The 20,220-nt window shown below is 44.5% G+C and overlaps 1 protein-coding gene across 2 annotated transcripts in view; it reads left to right on the forward strand.

Annotated features, from left to right (window-relative positions):
• Nucleotides 1-20,220, forward strand: part of LOC118291010 (guanine nucleotide exchange factor VAV3) — a 72,912-nt gene that overhangs the window by 29,476 nt on the left and 23,216 nt on the right. For both annotated transcript variants that reach the window (XM_035618864.2, XM_035618865.2), the window contains exons 3-17: nucleotides 2,282-2,340; nucleotides 2,462-2,527; nucleotides 4,535-4,643; nucleotides 4,845-4,946; nucleotides 5,858-5,926; nucleotides 6,520-6,623; nucleotides 6,997-7,096; nucleotides 7,364-7,459; nucleotides 10,264-10,332; nucleotides 10,509-10,595; nucleotides 10,683-10,768; nucleotides 11,326-11,458; nucleotides 14,153-14,262; nucleotides 18,241-18,342; nucleotides 20,019-20,110. In XM_035618864.2, the coding sequence (XP_035474757.1) occupies nucleotides 2,282-2,340; nucleotides 2,462-2,527; nucleotides 4,535-4,643; nucleotides 4,845-4,946; nucleotides 5,858-5,926; nucleotides 6,520-6,623; nucleotides 6,997-7,096; nucleotides 7,364-7,459; nucleotides 10,264-10,332; nucleotides 10,509-10,595; nucleotides 10,683-10,768; nucleotides 11,326-11,458; nucleotides 14,153-14,262; nucleotides 18,241-18,342; nucleotides 20,019-20,110 (1,384 nt within the window). The remainder of the gene's footprint in view (nucleotides 1-2,281; nucleotides 2,341-2,461; nucleotides 2,528-4,534; nucleotides 4,644-4,844; nucleotides 4,947-5,857; nucleotides 5,927-6,519; nucleotides 6,624-6,996; nucleotides 7,097-7,363; nucleotides 7,460-10,263; nucleotides 10,333-10,508; nucleotides 10,596-10,682; nucleotides 10,769-11,325; nucleotides 11,459-14,152; nucleotides 14,263-18,240; nucleotides 18,343-20,018; nucleotides 20,111-20,220) is intronic.

Consider the following 20,220-nt stretch of genomic DNA (forward strand, 5'->3'; position numbering starts at 1 on the left):
AGTGCTGCTTTTCTTGTCTTTTCGCTGTTTCAGCAGAACTCACCATGCACTGCAGCCCTCGTGACATCTGAATCACAAGGTATTTTTAAGTCTCGCATAAAGCCTCTCTGAGAACGGTAGTAATCATCTACATTTTTGCTCCGCTGACTAATGAAGTTTTTCTGCTAAAATTAAAGACATCTCAACCGCTCGTTTCCTTTGTGTTCTTGACATTTCTGTTATTAGTGGTGCGACCGCTGGTGGATGCGAGACTTCGGAAAGTCTTCTCTGCTGAGTGCGGATGGTCAGTTTTGTTGCGAGTGTGTGTGTGTGTGTGTGTGTGTGTGTGTGTGACTCATGTATTCGCTGAGGCCAAAAAGCTCAATGCAACACGACTCGTCCCACAAAACGAGACCGTGCCAGCTACAGCTGGAAAAGCTCTGAAAGCTCTGTTCAGCCCGCTGTGGACGTTCAGCGTTCATACGTGGTGTGCAGTACCTGCCGGCTGGCCTCTGGAGCATTACTGGAGATCAACTCTGTCGAGTGACTGTGTGAGGACTATCAACTGGATGGGTCCCTCAGAAACAAGTTAGATATGATCAACACAGTTGACAAACAGTCCCCACGCTTATGCTCAAAACTGTAACAAAGGACAAAAGTTTCAGTGGCGATAAATGTCCCTTTTAGTGTCCAACCATAATCCAATGAGACAAGATCCGGGCCAATAAAAAGAAACTCAGATCTTGTCACACATTATAAAAATGTCCAGAGTCATGTCTCTCAGGCCACAGAGAGGCAGTTACAGGGAATACCTGCGCGACACACCTCCGCTGAAAAAAGTGCTGCCTCCTCGTCGGCATATTATTTATAAAAAGTAAACAAACTAGAATTTAATGCGTTTTATTTACAGGCAACAATCAAGCTAAACTGGAATTAAACACTTATATGTCATGAAGCATTAAAGTCGACGTGCTATTTAAGGACGCAAAATCACCAAATGTTTATTATTATTATTATTATTATTATGAATGTACGTTGTGCACCTCCCAACCCCCCATGTTGATTTAGTTTGAGCTTTATGTGTTTCACGGTGTCAGTGATGCACTGACGTGTCTGATGTGTGCGATGATGAAATGCTTTGCCAGAATTATGAAAAGTTACACTGTAGTCGGTGACGTGTATAATACGGGTGTAATACGGGTTGATTGATCACATATCGTTACAGATGATCGATACCACTCTGCTCGTCTACAGAGAACCTCAAATTGGAGACCCCTTCTGGGTTAAACGCACTGAATACTGATACAGACAAAACAGCCCCAAGTCCATCAATCTTCAGCATCAGTCCCGCACTTTTATGTCAGTTCCATGTCAGGCACATGCTGTGTGCCGTCACATTATTAGTCCCAGAGGCGCGCTGTGGTCCAGCGTAGGGTTTTAAAGGATGTCAGCAGAAACAGCACGATGCTCCTGCTCTTCCTGTCCATTGTGTGCCACTGTTTGTTCCGTGTGCGGGTGGGGGGGGGAGTTGCCAGTTGTGTGATCAGTATTGATCACAGAGAGCTGATGCTCCAGGGCAGACGTGTCTACGTTAACTCGCTGGTGCGTTTGTGTGAATGTGAGCGCGCAGGCATGTTTCCACCCTCACGCCCGTGTTGTTATATCAGTGACTTCAGTGGACGACCCACCCCTAATAATAATAATAAAGAAGGAGGTTTGTGGGCCCGGTTGCCGAAGGCGAATGAGCGAGACTCCCCTGCTGAGCGTTGACTCTGATATGATGAAGCTGTTTACAGCAGGTGACCTCAGCTGTGATTAGTCAAGCAGGTCACACGTACTGTGGGAGGGTCAAGGGCTCCGGCGGGACGGAGCACAGCGGCGTGAAATTATGTGTCATACTAACAGCAATCGTGTCAGCCCGCGGGGGCACGCGGCTTAACTTCTCAGCACGATCAATCATTTCATGTTCATGTCCCGCTGTTAGCACACTGCAGACACTGCTCCTCCTGTCGTCATGTCAAAAGAAATAATACAGCTGACTGTGTGTTCTGACTTTCAGCAGCACATAAAAAAAATGCAGATGTTAAAACCGATATTATTTCTGATATTTGATGATTTAATTTGGTGAGAGCGGCCTGGTCAGCTCCCATGGAACGTGACTGTGCAGCACATTTACAGTGGCGGTTGTTGGAGTGTGTGAGAACGCCGCCCTCATGTGTCTCCTCTGAGAAGTGCAGCATAATGTTCCTGTGGTGTAAAAGATTTAACATGAGAATAACACATCTTCTGTTTTCTTCTGCAGGTCATGGACACACTATCGAAACTTTCCCACACGCTGAACGCACAACAAACTGGAATCAGGTGTGTTTCATGAAATGACACCACACACTATGAAACAATTTGCTTATGGTTTTTAATATTGTTTCATATAAACAATTAAAGTACAATTTAAGTCTAACACAAAATGTTTTCCCCCGTAAAGGCCCTTTCCGACAGAGCAGAGCGTTGAAGATGAGGATATCTACAACCACCTGGTGGATCTCATAGAGTACGTTTCCCCTTCCCTTTGTTTATCTCTCACAGATCTTCATTTGATTATTTCGCCTCCACCTACAGAATGTACAGGCTTTTGTGGCTGCAGGTGTTGACTGGAAGGCAGCCTCTTCTTCCACGGCTGCCAGCATGCACGCGTCCCGCTCTTTTCTTGTTAACCACATGTGTTGTGGGTTGTGGCTTGACAAATTTCTCGGCCTGTGTTCACACTCTCTTCCCACGCACTTAAGATCGTGTTTTTGCGATTTGAATAACACATTTTCCATTTACAAAAGTCCCCTTGAACCCTGTTTGAACTTGATCAAACTGTTTCGGGGAATCTAATGAACCTGATTGAACCTGACATTGAAACGCGCAACTTTGTCTGATGCTGGTAAGGACTTAACATATGATGAACTTGGGTTTCATATTATCAAAAAAACTAAACAAAAATTATTTCACCTTGGAAAATAAAAAAGGAACAAAATCATCATATTCGTAATCCACACGCATTGCAACCAGCACTCATTAACAGTGCCATGTAGAGCCTTTTATCTAAAATAAATGCAGCGATATGAAAACTGAATCTGATGTAAAACAATCAACTGTGGCTTGGTTAGGAATTTTTGATGTGACTCTTTTTTTACGCCACCATTCACCATTGTTCTGTTCATGGCATTTGCTTATCAAAACATAAAAATTGAAGTTCAGGTTAGGGGCTTCCTGTCGTCAGCCAGCGTAGCTCGTCTTGTTCTCCTACTGCTGCACTTTTCCATCTGCAGTCTGTTTGGACAGCGCCGCAGTGAGTCTCCGGAGGCCCGACAGGCAGTCGGCTCCCGGCTGGTTCAGGATGCTCAGCGGCATCTCGGCCAGCTGCCTGGTCTCAGCGTGGACAGCGATGGCAGGGGTCGTTGGCCGCACTTCGGGGCTGTTGAAGGGGATGGCTGTTCCCCGCAGCCGCCCCTCGGTTAAATGTTGCCTCTCTGGTCTAAAGGTCCAGTGTGTTGGAATCAGGAGGATCTATCAGCAGGTCGTCTTCCACGGAGTCTGCCGTGTTGTATTACAGAAGCTCAGAACAGACAAACGACTCTTCATGTTACCCGAAGGCCAGTGCAGGTTCTCACGCTTCAATCTGCACCTTCACCACTAGATGCCACCAAATCCAACGTATACGTTAGGGGGGGAGAGAACAGTGCTACTGTCAGTGTTGTTGTCATGTGAAACATTGGGCTTTTTGTGTTGTTTTGGGATTATTGTGTTTCTGTAATTCATCATCAAAGTCAATCAAATCAAATTATCAATACGTCACACACTGACTGACTGGTCTGAATACAGAGGGCGATTTTAAATAATAACTCTGAAAGGTTGTACAAACGTAAAACCGATGAAAACAAGTCGCCCTTAAACATATTCGATCACATAACAAAGGATAAAAAGATGAAGAGTTAAAACAGGGACACAGGATTCTGGGGAAATCTTGAAATGTCATTGGCTCAGTGTAGGTGTTGTGCAGCAGCCCAGACTGGAGTTTTTATGATTATTTATTCTCAAGCCTAAATCCTCTGACTGCGTCTCAAGACAGGAACTTATGTCTTTATTACTGGACATGGCTCAGATGCATCCTCAGCATTTTCAGCCAGCACAGTAAAAGCTTCACCTGCACCCTCCAACCCCTGAACTTTTCTTAAAAACATAGTTTCTTTTGAAAATAATAATAAATCACTTGTCTGATTTTTATTTTAATTTTAATTTCCGTCTCATTTATTTGTTGTATTGTTGTTTTATTTGAACCTTCTGTTTTGCACTTTGCAACTTTGTTGATAAAGTTTATATTATGAAGTCTTATTAGGCCATGCATTTGCTAGGATACAGTAATTGGCTCAGATGTGAGCAGTCAGAAAAGGCGTCACTTATAAAAATCATTTCTGTGTGTGTGGACCTCTCATGTGGTTGTGATGCCATGTAACGTTATTGTGTTGTGTGTGTGTGTGTGTGTGTGTGTGTGTGTGTGTGTGTGCTGCAGTGAGAACGAGTTGGAGGACGAGGAGGATCTGTATGACTGCGTGTATGATGATGAAGATGGAGGAGAGATCTATGAGGACCTGATGAAGACAGAAGCCCTCCCGCCTCCGGTCAGTCGTCCTCTCACTAACTCACACCTTCACTGAATTCTGTCATGTAGGACTTCACTCACATTATTAAGTCTCTGTTTGTTGTATCTGGCCTCAAAATTTTTGTACTGATGTCATCTGGTCAGACACTCAACTGCGCTGACAGTAACAGAAGGGTGTGTGTGTGTGTGTGTGTGTGTGTGTGTGTGTGTGTGTGTGTAGGCGTTTCACAAGCAGGCGGAGACTGACATCAGGAGCTGCTGTTTAACAGAGATCAAGCAGACAGAGGAGAAATACACTGAGACCCTGGAGTCTATAGAGAAGGTACTGACTGACCTATGTGACAGATGGGATCACATTTACCTGTGTGGATTAAACAACAAACTGAGGCTCATTAAGTTTTTGAAATATGCAATGTCGGTAGATTGACGCTTTTGCTGCTATCCACTGATGTTGACATGTCAGTGTTTAGGTTTATGGTAACAGCACCTGTATTTACTCAGCCAATTTAAGTGTAAAACAGTTGTTGTATGAACAATAAGACACATTTATTAAATAACTACTTCTCCCATCTTCTTTAATTAAGTTTTTAATTATTGAGTGTGATGTTAATCCTGCAACAACATACGCTATTTGAAATCTTTACATCTGCAGGAATAATCCAATAAATCTGGCCGACTGTAATCACACAGTTTGGGGTAAAATGCGAGAAATAATGAGCATTGGAGCAAATCTGTGCTTCAAGAGAGAAATGAGGCAGAGAACGTATTTTTAACTTTTGACATAAGCGCTGGGTAATGAGTCATCCCGGCGCTGCTCAGCGCAAAACTGCACCGAAGACCAAAAACTGCGAGGAAAGCCCCTTCTCCACGACTTGCCTTCTCCCTCTTGTGCACGGCCACGCCTGGGAAAAGCGCTCGCCTGATTTCCCAGCGGGGCATCGCACTAGATGACTTTGGATATGAAGTGGATGGTGGAATGTAGTTTGTGTTCGCCCGCTCCTCTGAGATGTAGAGGTGGCTATGCGGCGGCAGCTCTCCGAGAGGAAATCATTAAATCGCAAACTCTGAAAATGAGATTATTGCCGTGACCCAGACGGTCCTCCTGGTTTTTGCTGACTGCAACTTTTTGCAACTCTATCATAATAACTTCTCGCAAAATGACCTTCCCACTCTGACTCCAGAGGGACGAGCTTCAATCTCTTGCGTTCTCTCTCTCTCTCTTTTCTTGTGCAGCACTTCATGACGCCCCTCACCATGTTTTTATCCACGGTCGAGATGGAGAGGGTGTTTGTGAACATCCCGGTAAGTCACTGTCAGACACTGTACGGTGTAATCATCCAAGTAGCTGGTCAACTGGGGGTCACTGTTTACTGAATGTCAATGTACTTTTAATACACACATTGAAATGTGCACTCACTGATATTAATAGAGAAAATGTCACTCTGCGCTCTCCATCCAGGTGTAATGTGAATGTTTGAAATGAAAGTAGAGCTGAGATAAATATAAAACTAATCAGTTAATAATTGTCGGCCTTCGGCCATTTTCAATAAAAAAGAAAACAAACATTTCCTAATTTCACCAACTCACATGTGCAGCTTTTCTGTCTTACAGTAGTTATTAGCACCATGTTTGGTTTTTAGGAAGCTTTCATTATTTTTTCATTAAAAAGAAACGTTCATACTCCTTATGGCCATTGTAATACCTTTATCTCGCTGTAATCTTTCCTCCTGTTCACACTGAACATTAAAATACTCACAGTTCTGCTCATGTGTTCGTGCACAGTACATTCCAAACCTACACCCGTCGGAGTTTATCGAGTGGTTTCTCCACTTTATATTATAAAATGTCCTCAAATAACAGAGCGCTGATGCAGTGGTTTGCTGTTTGTGTTTCAGGACATGGTGAAAGTTCACAAATGTTTACTCCTGGAAATCCAAGACTCAGTCCACCACAGAAGTGCCCAGAACCTTTACCAGATCTTCATCAGTTTCAAAGAGAGGTACGGCACACTCTGTGTAACCGTCATTCTCCAGTCCACACACACACACACACACACACACACACACACACACACACACGAACCCCTGAAACGGTCCGATAATAACTGACTCCAGACTGTGTAGTACTCAGCTGCCAGAACCAGAACCAAGAGGCAAGACCACGCAACTGCTGTCTCAGCTCCTTTACATCGAATGTTTCGGACCTGGTTTTGTTTTTTATAAGCCGCTTCATGGCCTTAGTCTCTGTTATATTTTAGGAACATATGAGCCAGTGCGTAGTCTGAGACCCTCTGATCCAGAGACCAAGCTGAGAACTAAAAGGGGCAGAGATTTTTCAGTCAGTAAGTTTCTTCACTTTATCGTCTGGTCCAGGTTGTTGATCTACGGGAAATACTGCAGCCACGTGGAGACAGCCATCGGCTCTCTGGATGACATCAGCAAGGACAGAGAGGACGTCCGCATGAAGCTGGAGGTGAGCCATCATCACTGTCCTGAAGAAATACTTTACAAATTGTAATGTGGAGCCACAGTGACACATTCATTTCTCCACATGTCAGAGGACGCCCTCAGGTGGTGACCTGAGGCACTGCAGGCGATGACAGCCTGTTGTACATTAATGTGAAGTTTTCATGACGCTTCAGTAGTTTGCTCAATCAAACTCTTTGTTTTCACTGAAGTGAACCCTGAGACTGACTGCTGACTGATTGGTTGATTTGTTTTGTGTGCTGTGTCTGTACAGGAGTGTTCAAAGAGAGCCAACTACGGCAAGTTCACACTAAGGGACCTGCTGGTGGTTCCTATGCAGCGAGTCTTGAAGTATCATCTCCTCCTGCAGGTACCCTGCTCTTATATTATCGATATTTACTTGTATTGTTCACACCCTCAGCAACACAGTACGTTTTTTTAAAGATATTCTATACTATTCTACAGGAGCATTTTGAGTTATTATCTCTGAGGAGTTTTGTCTGTACCGTTGTTTGGGTTCCTGGATTTTGTTTATTGTCAAAATCATGACTCAAAAAACAATGCCACAATTTTGAGGTACTTGTACTTCACTTGAGTATTTCCTTTTTTACTATCAACAGGATATGAATTTGCTCAAATCAACTACACATGGACCAGCCACATTAAAAGGCTGTTTACATGTTAATGTATGGAAAACACATATTTGCTGATAATGCATCAGTACATTTAAGTGAATTCTTTACACTGTGGTATTATTTCTTTCACCTAAATAAAGGATCTCAGTACTTCTTCCACCACTATGCATGACCAACTGTGTGAGCAACTGCTTCTGCTCTTCAGTCACCACATAAGTTAAAAGTTTAAAGTCATCACTAAGATTCTTTGTCAGAGATTAAAGGCTCCATCAGTGACAAGAGGACTCCCTGTCACTACCCCTAACCTCCACCAGAGGCGCCATTGTCCGCGTTTCTTTCCCAACTCTGTCATTGCCCTTCAGGCTCCGAGACTCCCCTCATCTGTCTCTGCCTCTTCTTTATGACTCTGAGTCTGAAACATAATTGACATCTGATCGAGACAATGGAGGAGGAGGAGGGAGAGAACAGATGAAGAGAGAGACAGACTGAATGTGGCAACATTCCCCGTTAAGACACATTAATGCTCCACATCCTACATTGCATCAACTTACTGCAATTAATGTGATCTGTGATTTTATATTTCTGGTATTATCATTATTTAAATTGTGATGTGGTAGCAGCTGCATCATTTTAGATGAAATAGAACAAATATGCTTAATGTGACGAAAAAAAATAAACTATTTGAATCAATGTGTTTGGCAAATGTCAAAAGTTGAGAGAAACTGATCACATCCTGAGCGGCTGTGGATGAACGTGTGAAGTTATCCTTTTGGAAAAGTTGAATTCATACCAGGTACATTCACACGCTGTAGATGTTTTCATCTTTACATTACATTTCAGTCGGAAGTTCATTCATATCCACCATCTCTTTCGTTTGCAGCAGTGTATTTGCTGTATGTTTTATCTGCCAGGACTCTTCCATTTAGTTGCAAATATAAAGTTGTAACTTTTGTTTTGTTCAGTCATAAAAATGAGACTAAAACGTTTTTGAATAGGGGTTCTGTCAAACTCTTTTGATCCCACCGTCCGTGTTTCCATGCAACACAAGTGTACAAGTGAGCTGTAAGAACAAATTGATTCTGTTGTGTCAACATGGGCCGAGAGCCCAGCGGAACAGCCGGGTGATAGCGAGCTGCACCGACATAAAGCATCCGCTGGGTTACGCTCCCACGCGGTGACAGAGGGAATGTCTACAACTAATGTCGTGTCACATCCTCTCGCTGCCCGAGTTCCTCTCTCTCACCGTTTCTTTCTGCCTTTTTTTTTTTGTGTCATCAATCTTCCGCTCTCTTCCTCCCTGGCTGCCGCTCATAATTTCTCCCCACCCTCACCCGAAGCTACAGCGACACGGTTTTCACTCGATGAGTCCATCTTGTTTGGTCCCAGCCACCGGCGTGACCACTCCCCTCCTCTGTATCTCTGTGGATGTGGGAGCCTTGAAAAATAGGACTCTGTCGTCTTGCTAGTGATAATAATGCCCAGGTTGAGCTTGACTGACACCAGGGATTTGAGCAGTGCCAAGAAGACATATATATCTCCCTTAGCGGCTCAGTGTGCGCTTGTGTGTGTGTGTGTGTGTGTGTGGAGGCCGTCTGTATGGACCTATGAAGGACATGCATGGCATCCTTCCTTATCCTCTACTGGTGAGGTCTAGATGTCTTGTTTACACTGCAGCCAGGCATCTGCAAGCAATTTCAGATACTCACTTGCACTAACACACACACACACGGGCACCCAATCAAGCATGGACACACACACACACACACACACAAACGCACACACTATCTGATTTACTTCGGCACAGGACACCTTTTTTTCATTTCCTACTGTATCAGGAGCCAAAGTGTTGAGCTCCCGCGTGTGTGGAATGTGGATGTATGTTGGAGCAGGGGATCATGATTTGTACAGGCTGTTGTTGGTGTATGATTCATCTTCCGATACTGTCACTATCCTTTGAAAAACCACGAAACTAAACACATTTAGGGATTTTTTAAAAAGGTTTTCAATTAAAAAAAAAAGAAAGGAAGGGTTTTGTGTTTCTTTCATTCCTGCCTCCTAGAAATTACATCTATTTACAACTCATTTGCGACGGCAGATTCATTTAGAGAAAATGCAACTACAGGATTAACGAGGAAATGATGAGGAAATTCTCATCATGTTTGCCAAGTCACAAACAGAGTTGTTTGGTAAAATGTTCTCAGACCATGTCATGTTTCCAGTTCTTTTTAGACTCTCGCAGTTCATGCTTCAGGTCAGTGAAAGATCCTGATCTGGTTTAAGAAAGCAAAAGTTCACTCTGACTTTATTTACGTTGAACCTTAACCACCGTGTTTTACCGACCCGAAACCACAGACTGCATGTGGACCTGGTCTTTCAGTGGACAGTGACAGTTCTCCCCTTTAAGAATATCAGTTTTTTTTTTTTTATTCAGTCGGTGATAGAGCAACTCAGTTTTACTCTTCAACATGGAAGAGCTGTGACCATGGGAAACATGGGTACTTATATTTGCTGTGATTTGTTTCTGTTTCTGATCCACCAGGAGCTGGTGAAACACACTCATGACGCCACAGACAAAGGAAACCTACGGAAGGCACTGGACGCCATGAAGGTACATTTCACCACTAAGAAACAACACGACTTGTGTGTGACCTCATCCCCAAAAGATATTAAATTAAAGGACTTTAATCTCATAACTAATATTCATCTATTCAAGGCTTCTGAGGGTGAATGTGTGTGTTCTCTACGTGACTAAGCTATAGGCTCTGTTGTGTGATTCGTCTTCAGGACCTGGCTCAGTACGTAAACGAAGTCAAGCGAGACAATGAGACGCTCAGAGAAATAGATCAGTATCAGAGATCCATCGAAAACCTGGTGAGACACGAGTTTCTTCCGCTGATCTCAGGCTCGGAACGCACAAAGAAAATGGCTTTCATTCGCCGTCTGTCTCTTCCTCTGCAGAATCAGTCTCTGAGCAACTACGGGAGACCCAAAGGAGACGGGGAGGTACGGGTGGCCTCGGTGGACAAACGAGCCAAACAGGACAGGTGAGGTGTCAGGTCGACGCTCTGGTTGACTGCAGGTTGACTTGAATGAGGTGCTTGGGTCGCGTTAGTTCAAGGCAAACTGCGCCTTGTAAATTACACCACAGTCCATCAGGTGCATGTCACATTTTTGGCACCAACCAGTTAGGTTTGCACCTTTTTTTCTCCTTTCATCTTGCCAATAGATTAAACTATATCTGCAAACATTGTTTGGGCTTCAAGTTTATCTTGTTTGAGGCCACACTGCAACTTTTTGTCAAACAGAAAATGCACTCTTAGTCTCACCCAACACTTCTTAAAATCACAGTTACCTCGAGATTGAGGCAAATATTTGTAAATCCAACACAGGAGACATACAGTCACAGCAGAATCTATGTCGATACGTTTTCCTAAGCTTTTCAGGGTATTTATTTATGACCACACTGTTATGTAATAAATGAGTTCTACAGTATCAGAAATAATGCACACTGTAGGTTTTGTTTTAAGCGGATGCACCTCAGAAGATAATGTACTGACGGTGAGGAAATATTGACTCTGACGTTGTGATGTTTGAACCACAGGCACATCTTCCTGTTCGATGCTGCGGTGATTGTTTGTAAGCGGCGCGGAGACAACTATGAGATGAAAGAAGTGATCGATCTGCATCTCTTCAAGGTCACCAACAACCCCACATCGGACAAGGAGAACCGAAAGGTCTGCACACGCACGCGCGCACGCGCACACACACACACACACACACACATCTCCACACACACACACACACACCCACCCCCCCCACACACACACACACACGAATGTGGTTTCCATGGGGACAGGGTGTAAAAGTTAGTTAGTGGACGTCCTGCTGGGGTCGGAGCTGAGCTGACTCTGAAATTAAAAAGGTTTAATTCGATGCTCTGTTGCCTCAGTGACTTTTTAAAAAACTGCTAAATAGACCAACAATTATTATTTTTTATAATCATTGTTTATGATTCTTGATCTTTGTTTTTTCTATAAAATGCCATCCTGCTTAAGCTCATTTCACTCAACCCACTACACAAAGATATTCAGTTTGCCATCAAATTTGGTCTATCAGAAAAACGATTTCTTCAAAAGCATATTATTATTCCTGAAAATGATCAAATGAAATAGCTTGTTTTGTCCAAAACACAAAGATATGTGATGATACTTAATGCCACAACCGTCAAAGAAAAGCCCCCACCTAATTTGAGAATGTGGAACCCCGTGAATTAATTCTTCTCAGTTTTGCTTTAAAAATACTGTAGTTATGAATCATTTATCGTATCACAGGCCACCGACAGCTCTTCTCACATTTGCCCAAAATATTAAGACATTTTTTCCACTGTGCAGCACACAACAGTGAAAAAATGTTTCTTGCATTGTAGCTCACTGTTCTGTTAATTCTCACAGCCAAATGCTTTATTTGTACACTTGAATAATTACTGTGTATTCCTTTTCAGTCCAGATTTGTCACAGCTGAGAGGAAAGTGTGATTCACGCCTCTTGTTAGTCTTCACCTACAATACAGATGCCTCGATTTCACGGGTGGAGTCACGTTGTATATGCATATACCGGTGTATCATCATCACCCTCGTGGAAAAGCAACACCCCCCTTATGGCTGTGATTGTCAGTCTTACAGCTGTAACAGCTGTATCATGTACTTCGGAGGCTTTCCCAACTGGATTAGAACAATGTGCTGATCATCACAACTACTTTCAATTATAAAAGTGATGAAGCAATATAATGAATATCATATATATATATATGATAAAATTATGACAGAACTTACTTGTTAACATGCTGCGAAATGAAAACGGAACAAAACAAGCATCTCATATAACATCAGCCACAATGGAGGGAAGCCTTGAACTGTTGCGTTTATTAGTCAGCAATGCTCCGAAACGCCGTTGGACTCCTGACGAACCAATGAACAGCACTACGTCAGCGTAATGAGCTGCCTTTACAATTTACCGTAGATGCAGGTTCATAAAATGGAGTCAACCACCCACCGCCACCCCTCTCTCACCGTCAAATGTGCTGATTAAATGAACGTTGTGTTGTTCCTTTACCAGCATCATAGTGAAACAGTGGCAGACGAGAACAGTCTGCCTCCTCCCAGATGGTGTTAAAACACGCACCAAACGCACACGCGCACGCACACACACACACACGCGCGCACGCACGCACACACACACACGCGCACACACACAAGCGCGCACACACTGAATACTTGCCAAGTGGTGGAAAATTTTGCCAATCATAATGAGTAATGATATCTCAGGCGAGCCAGGGGACAATGATTTGGGTAATAATGATGTTGTAAATAGCAGACATTAGTCGACTTCAACCTATACGGACTCACGCAGTTCGTTTTTCATGCTGCAGCCACGTCCAGTGTCACTCCCCCGACATGATGGATGCGACACACTTTGTTTGATGGCATTTTTTATTCTTGAAATGCCAGAGATGATGGTGGCGGACTGACGGAAGCGGCAATAAGAACCTGCATCACACACAAGACGCAGAATAATCCCATTTACATTCAAGTCATCAGGAGGTAGAGCCCCACTGTTTGCTACAGTGAAGGACACGAGCTCGGCGAAGGGATATGTCCCATTATCAGTCTGAATGTGTGATCCTTTTATATTCTGGAGGTAAGCCGGGCAAAAGAAGAGCTAAACTGACAGAAACACAGGCAAACACCTCCTCCTCCCCCTCTGTACAAATTGGTAGCCAGACGATATCTTTGCTAAGCCGAAGCCTTTGTGTCCACTGGGAATGCCTCTGTGGAGCGCTGCTTTCCCTTTCTCCTCTCTTTCAACACAAGAGATGAGCCGCTGTGCTTTCCTGACAGCGCTGGGAGCTTGGCATGTTTTCAGCCTCCGGAGCTGAGTGCTAGAAGTTCAAAAACCACAACTAGAACCCATGAAAAGTGCATCTCCAAGTATCTGTTCAGTAAAGCGTTTGGCGGAAAAGACGGAGGCATGTGTCGTCACAGAGGCTAAGAGACTAATATTTAGCCTGTGACGTGGGTGATGGGAGCTTAGTACAGGCCCACTCGCAGCTCGGGGCCCGTGCATGCTGTCTGATGCCCAGCAGTCATATGGCACAGCTACCTCTCACTGGTTTCCTCCTCTCTTTCATGCTCTTCCTCTCCGTTCTGTCTGTCAGTCCTGCCGCCCTCCAACCCTTCAGCCTTTGTGTCCACTCTCCCCGAAGGCATCCCTCTTTCATTTTGCATCTCTTTGTCTCCATCTGTCTCTCTGCATCCTGTCTCGCTCCGCTCCTGCCGCCTGCCGCCTCCCGCCTCCCGCTCCCTTTGTCTTCACTCAGTTGTTGTATATTCTGTCTCAAAGATGTGCGTGTTTTTCTCCCTCCTGCTGCAGTGGTCCCACGGATTCTACCTCACTCACAACCAGGGCCAGAGCGGCTTTGAGTTCTTCTTCAAGACCAAAGAGCTGAAGAAGAAGTGGCTGGAGCAGTTTGGCATGGCCATGTGAGTGTGTGTTTTTCTGTCTCTGTGTGTGTGTGTGTGTGTGTGATTAGAGCACACTTTGCGGTCACAGCATCAAAAAAAGGTAACACATGGCCCGTCCTGTTCTTCAGGTCGGACCACCTGACGACGTACACTCACTTTGAAACAGAAGAATTCACATGGTGACATGAGAGCACCTTTCAATCTCCTGCATGGGCGGCGAGGCCACAGCATCTAACGTTTCGACCTTTATCGTAGGCTGCCTTCAGACGCTCACTGGTCATTTTCTGGAGGGGCTGTATGTGAGAATGCAAATGTTGCCGCAGACATGTTTTCTGAACTTTTCCTGCTGGGCCCCTCGGTAAAATGTTCGGGTGTGCGAGAATACAGCTGGAAAAGATTGGCGGCACGTGAGTGGGCGCTCCGCCCAAGCGCCACCGCTGTTTTGAAAGCATCTGACTCGGACAATCTCCCGCTGCGTTCTTCGTGTGATCGGCAAATATCGGGAGCCGGTTTTCCGCACTTCGTCTCTGAAAACAGCTTTATTTTGTGGGCATTCTGTATTCTGTGGTCATAGCACACAACAACAATTCAATTTAATTGGAGCACCAGATGCGTGCAGTTAAACTGAATGAGCCAGTCCTCGTCCTGAACTCGGATCCTAATTCACCTGGAAGTAGCACATTAAAATAAAGTGATTTTCACTTTTGGAGACAGGAATGACTGACTGATCGTCCCTCAGATCTACCACCGAACACGCTGCCTCTGACACTCCACAGGATGCAGTGTAAGCAGACTTTTGATTGTATTTTTTGTAGACATTAGACAAAATTGTGTGAACTCTAGATGGGTATACATGGGTTTTAAAAACCTCTAATGAAAAGAAAAAGTGGACAGTTGGTTGAACAGTAGGGGGGCCGCGAGTCAGGCACAACGCTGCTCCATCATTCCCTCCCTTACTCATCAAGACCAAGAAGTGCACAGGAATCTGTTTGACGGAACTGGCACCACGGGGACATTTGGCGGCCAGTGTTCCCTCTACATGTACTGAGGGCCGCGGCCATAAAAATGTCACATGGTTTATTCATTTTCACAGTGAAATGTAGCCGCTGCATCTTTGGGCCGGTATGAAGTGAAGGGGACCCGACCGCCACACACCCACGCACACAGTGTAGCTGCGTGAGCAGCAGCTGGACAATTCGAACGTCTCCGAATGTTCATGGTGAAGTGACTGTCAAAAGCCAAGCTTCTTTGCACGGTTACCAGATAATCCTGTTAGGCGAAGCACTAACACAACGTTGTGCAGCCTTTTTCCGCTCACTGCTGTCCTACCTGCATGTTTCACATTAATTACCCATTAGGCTTCTAATCAAACAGACAGTGCAGGGCCAAATGATGCCTGAAGCTCTGTGAGGTTGGGCCCACGTGTGAGCAGGAGAGGACACAAAACCACAAATCTGTGGTCAAACTATTTTTGAGAAATTAAACACTGAAGTTTCAAGCACAGACCTAATGTGTCAGTGCCTCATCCATAAAAATGCCCAGATGTCTCTGAGGCGGTCTCCTTCATCTGTCGATGCAAGAGAACCAAACATCTGTGCTTATCAGAGTTTATTGATCTAAAGTCTGAAGCAGGAAGCTCTCAGACGGAAGGTGTGCAGTCTGGAAGATGTGCACATTACCCAGACACGTCAGGGCCTAATGAAAGATGCTGTTGAGTAGCATTGTGGGAAATGCAGTAAGAGCAGGAGACATACGAGGAGCAGGAAGCCAGCAAGTGATGAATCTGCAGCACAGGTAAACTTATCCAGGATCAAACACTACACGGGGGAAGGAGAACCTCCGCTGTAGAGCATTGATGCGCATTATTTCACTGTAATCCTGCAAACAAACAAACCACCCTGTGAGGTCTTTTATTTTAAAATGTGCCCATTTGTCTTGAACTATATAGCTATAATAAAAAAGACGGAAACAATGTTGTATAATGCTCAACATTATACAACATATAGAATGATTACAATGTAAATTCCTTCTACTTTCATCTGTACATCATCATGGCTGTACTACAGCCCAGGCACAGCCCCTCTGGTGATCACTGTTGGCCTTGTTGTTTCACTACAACACCACAGACAGACAGAAAGCTAAGATGCTCCAGAAGAGTCGTTTAGTCTGAGCTGAGATATCTCATATTAGATCAGGATATTGTCAGACACGTAACAGTCAGGTAAGAGCAGTGGGGCTGTCAAGCAGATGCAATTACTGTGAAGAAACAGAAATAAAACGCAGGATGGAAGAAGAAAAACAAATGTTTTCACACTAAAAAGAAGTGCAGCAGCCTTCGGGGGGAAGTGAAGAAGAGGATCAGGAGGACGAAGGGCAGCGTGATGAGAGTGAGAAAACACCTGCTTCGGTTGATTAACGTTCGGGCCTGAAGTAAACCGCGCGCGAGGAGAGAGAGGTGGTGCCGCATCATCACATGAACCCACAGCGCTGCCTGGTAGCTGATCAGAGAGCAGCGGTTGTCTCTTCGTCGTGCGGCCTCCATTTCTGAACCGCCCGCCGTCTGCTGCAGCAGATTCAGCAGACACACTGCTGGAGAGTGGAGAATTAAACTCCAGACAAACGTCGGTGAGCGAGCGCAGAGAAAGTCCCAGGAAGACCTCGAATCGAGTCGCACCGGTCCCAAAGAGTTAGGTCTGACAGAAGGAAACAGGAGGCTGACGGTTGATTTTGTTGTAAACATGACACAGCAACAGATCCAGTAACGGCGGTGTTTGATTTAATGGTTAAATACTGTTTTTTCTTATGTTCCACATGAGTTGAGAGCAAGATGTTCAATCCATCCATGGATTTCCATTCCCTAATAAGGAGCCGTTGTCGCAGCATGATGACTGTGTGGATCCACCGTGCGTGGGGTTCAGGGGTCCCCCCTACACCCCCCACTCTTAAGTCTGGGACCCTCTTCCTTGTTAGAAGCAGATACAGTATATCGATCGACCCTAGCAGAGAGGAGAGGACACCCCGAGGCTCCTTTCTTTCTTCCATCTCAGCCTTGTTTGTCTTGTTTGACTAATTGTGTGAGTTCTCCGAAGTAGCACCTGCGCGAAAAGCTCGTGCAACATTGCCATCATGTCTCACTACTCGAGCACGGAGAAAAACAAAGGAAGACTCTTAAATGTGAAATAAACAAGCCGCTGTGCTGCGGGCAAACTTGGGAAAGTTCTTCTTACACATGCACACACACACACACACACGCACACACACACACACACACACGCGCACGTCCCAAGGGATCATGAACACCTCTTGTGTTCACTTCAAGCAGACCTTGCCTGTCTAATTGGAATTGTCTCCCTCTCTCTTCAAAGCAGCGTATCAGTAAAACATTACTGAGGTGCTGTTGTACTGTAACACTGTATCGTGGTTGTGTTCTGCAGGGGGGGGGGGGGGGGGGTTTGGGGGGGGGGTGGCTGCAATTAGAAGCAAACATTTTCCTTTTTGCTTTAAAAAATATTCATTTTCATCCATTAATTTCGACTCATCTGAAACTTATAGTACTTGCAGTGGTCAGTGTCAAGAATAGTTTGGTGTTCATCTTAGATGTAGACCTAGAACGTGCTTTCGGAAACATTAGACCATCACTGAATGATTTTCATTTCTTGCCGCCAACGACAGGAGTACAGGCTCTTAACTCTCGAGGACACTCCAACACTCTAAGTTTAGTTTAAATGCAAGGAACAAATGTTTATCAGTCACAAATTATATTCACAATTTGTTTTTTATAAACCTAAAAATGCGAAACCAAGAGTTTTGTTCTGTGGTGTTTTCGCTGAGCAGTACTACTGTGATAGAAGGAACACACACACAAATTATTTATTATTTGCCTGGAACTCCTCACTGGACCTTTGACCTTACAGAGGAACCTCTGCACGTGAAATGAATGTGTGATGCTGCGAATTGAGATTTTTTTTTTGGTTGTAATTGTTGTGTCTTGTTTAGATCCAACATTCAACCCGAGAACGGCAGCAACAACTTCCATGAGTTTCGTATGCACACCTTTGACAGAATCACCTCCTGCAACTCTTGTCACATGCTGCTAAGGTAAGAGGCCAGTTAATACACACACACACACACACACACACACACACACACACACACACACACACACACACACACACACACACACACACACACACACACACACACACACACACACACACACACACACACACACACACACACACACACACACACACACACACACACACACACACACACACACACAAATCTTTCCCTTCAAACTACTGCCGTGACTCCTATGAAAGTCCTCCACTCCTCCTCTTAATAATCTATTCGTCACTTTCGTCTCCCTTAGCACATGTGCCTTAGTTACACAAAGTTTCTTTAGAATATTCTGAATGGTACCGCCACCCGGGGGACTGTGCCTCATGGTCCTTCTCGCAGCAGGAACGACTGAGTGGTTTCACCTCCTGAAGACGGCGAAGAAAAATGTCTGTCACACTTCAGCACTTCCTCAAGGCGATGGATTGACTGGATTATTGCGCCTAGTTCACCAGAACTTTCACAGGATTAGATTTGATAGCAACGAGAATAAAGCAGCGACTGTCTCAAGGGGCTTTTGAAGTGTGCGGTTTCATCATCTTATTGAGGATGTTGGTATTTTCTTGATTACTTCTCAAGCTTTTCATTAAACATTCATGGTTCATCTGGACTATTTCATTATGGCTTCTCTTCTGCTGCTTTTTACTCAAGAAGACACTGAAACTCAACCTCTAACCAGCACAGATATCAAATGAGTCTGGTGACTAATTTTTATTCTGTGATTTTAAGATGTTTTTAATTGATTGAAATGGTCAGAAATTACGAGGACTCATGCGTGAATGTGGGTTACAGCTTTTCCCTGTTAGTAACATTTACCAGGTTCACCTTAGGGAAATGTAAGCTGTAATATATCGCCTTTCATGTGATTCTAATAAGGGCGATACGAGTCAAATGCACTGTTTTGGACTCCCTGTAATGCAGCATACACTGTGTGGTTCTGAACTGGCCAACAACAATAGTAAAGCTGCAAGTTGTCTCGGAGGTTAAACAGACAATCAGCTGGGGAGCAGAACAAAGCAGCCTTACTTCCGTTTCATTTTAACAAGGGCCTCTGAGGTGGTTCATGTAAATGAGAATGAAAACAGAGCTACACACACTGCTGCGTGTTTTCTATTCTCTGTTTTTATAAGATGTGACCACATGCAGGATTTTGGTCTCAAACAGTCAGTGCACCTATCCACTTTTTTTTTTTGCTTTGCTAGAAAGAGTTGAATTCTCTCCTTCTATTTCCCAAGTGGAACATCCTGGATTTGAATTCCGTCTGGGACCACGGAGCCCTCAACGATTTCCCTAAGCTGAAACTAACAAAGCAAACAGCACAACAGTTCATCCAGTTGGAGACCAGGATGTCTGCAGCAAATTTCATGGCAATCGATTCAGTCATTTGTCAGGACATTTGACTCTAGACCACAAGTGTGAGCACCAGGGTGATGTCATCGCAGTCACATGACCTTAAAAGACGAGGAACTCAACCTTCTAACAGTCACTTGGTTCTGTGGGTTTATTGAAGCCGTTCTTGCACGACACTAAACCTGTAGGCTGTCCCTAAACATGCAGCCGTTTCTATAAGCCCTAGTAATGTTGTAGCTGTCACTGCACTGATGTAATTCAAACTTCTGTCCATGTGATGAATTTCCCTGCTCTTCTGTCTGCAGGGGCATCTTTAACCAGGGCTACCTGTGCTCCAAGTGTGGTTTAGGTGCCCATAAAGAATGCCTGGGCCGCTTTGGCTGCTGTGGAAAAACAGGTAAAACACACACACACACACACACACACACACACACACACACACACACACACACACACACACACACACACACACACACACACACACACACACACACACACACACACACA

Source organism: Scophthalmus maximus, chromosome 21 (genome assembly GCF_022379125.1).
Source record: "Scophthalmus maximus strain ysfricsl-2021 chromosome 21, ASM2237912v1, whole genome shotgun sequence".
Taxonomy (NCBI): Eukaryota; Metazoa; Chordata; class Actinopteri; order Pleuronectiformes; family Scophthalmidae; genus Scophthalmus; species Scophthalmus maximus.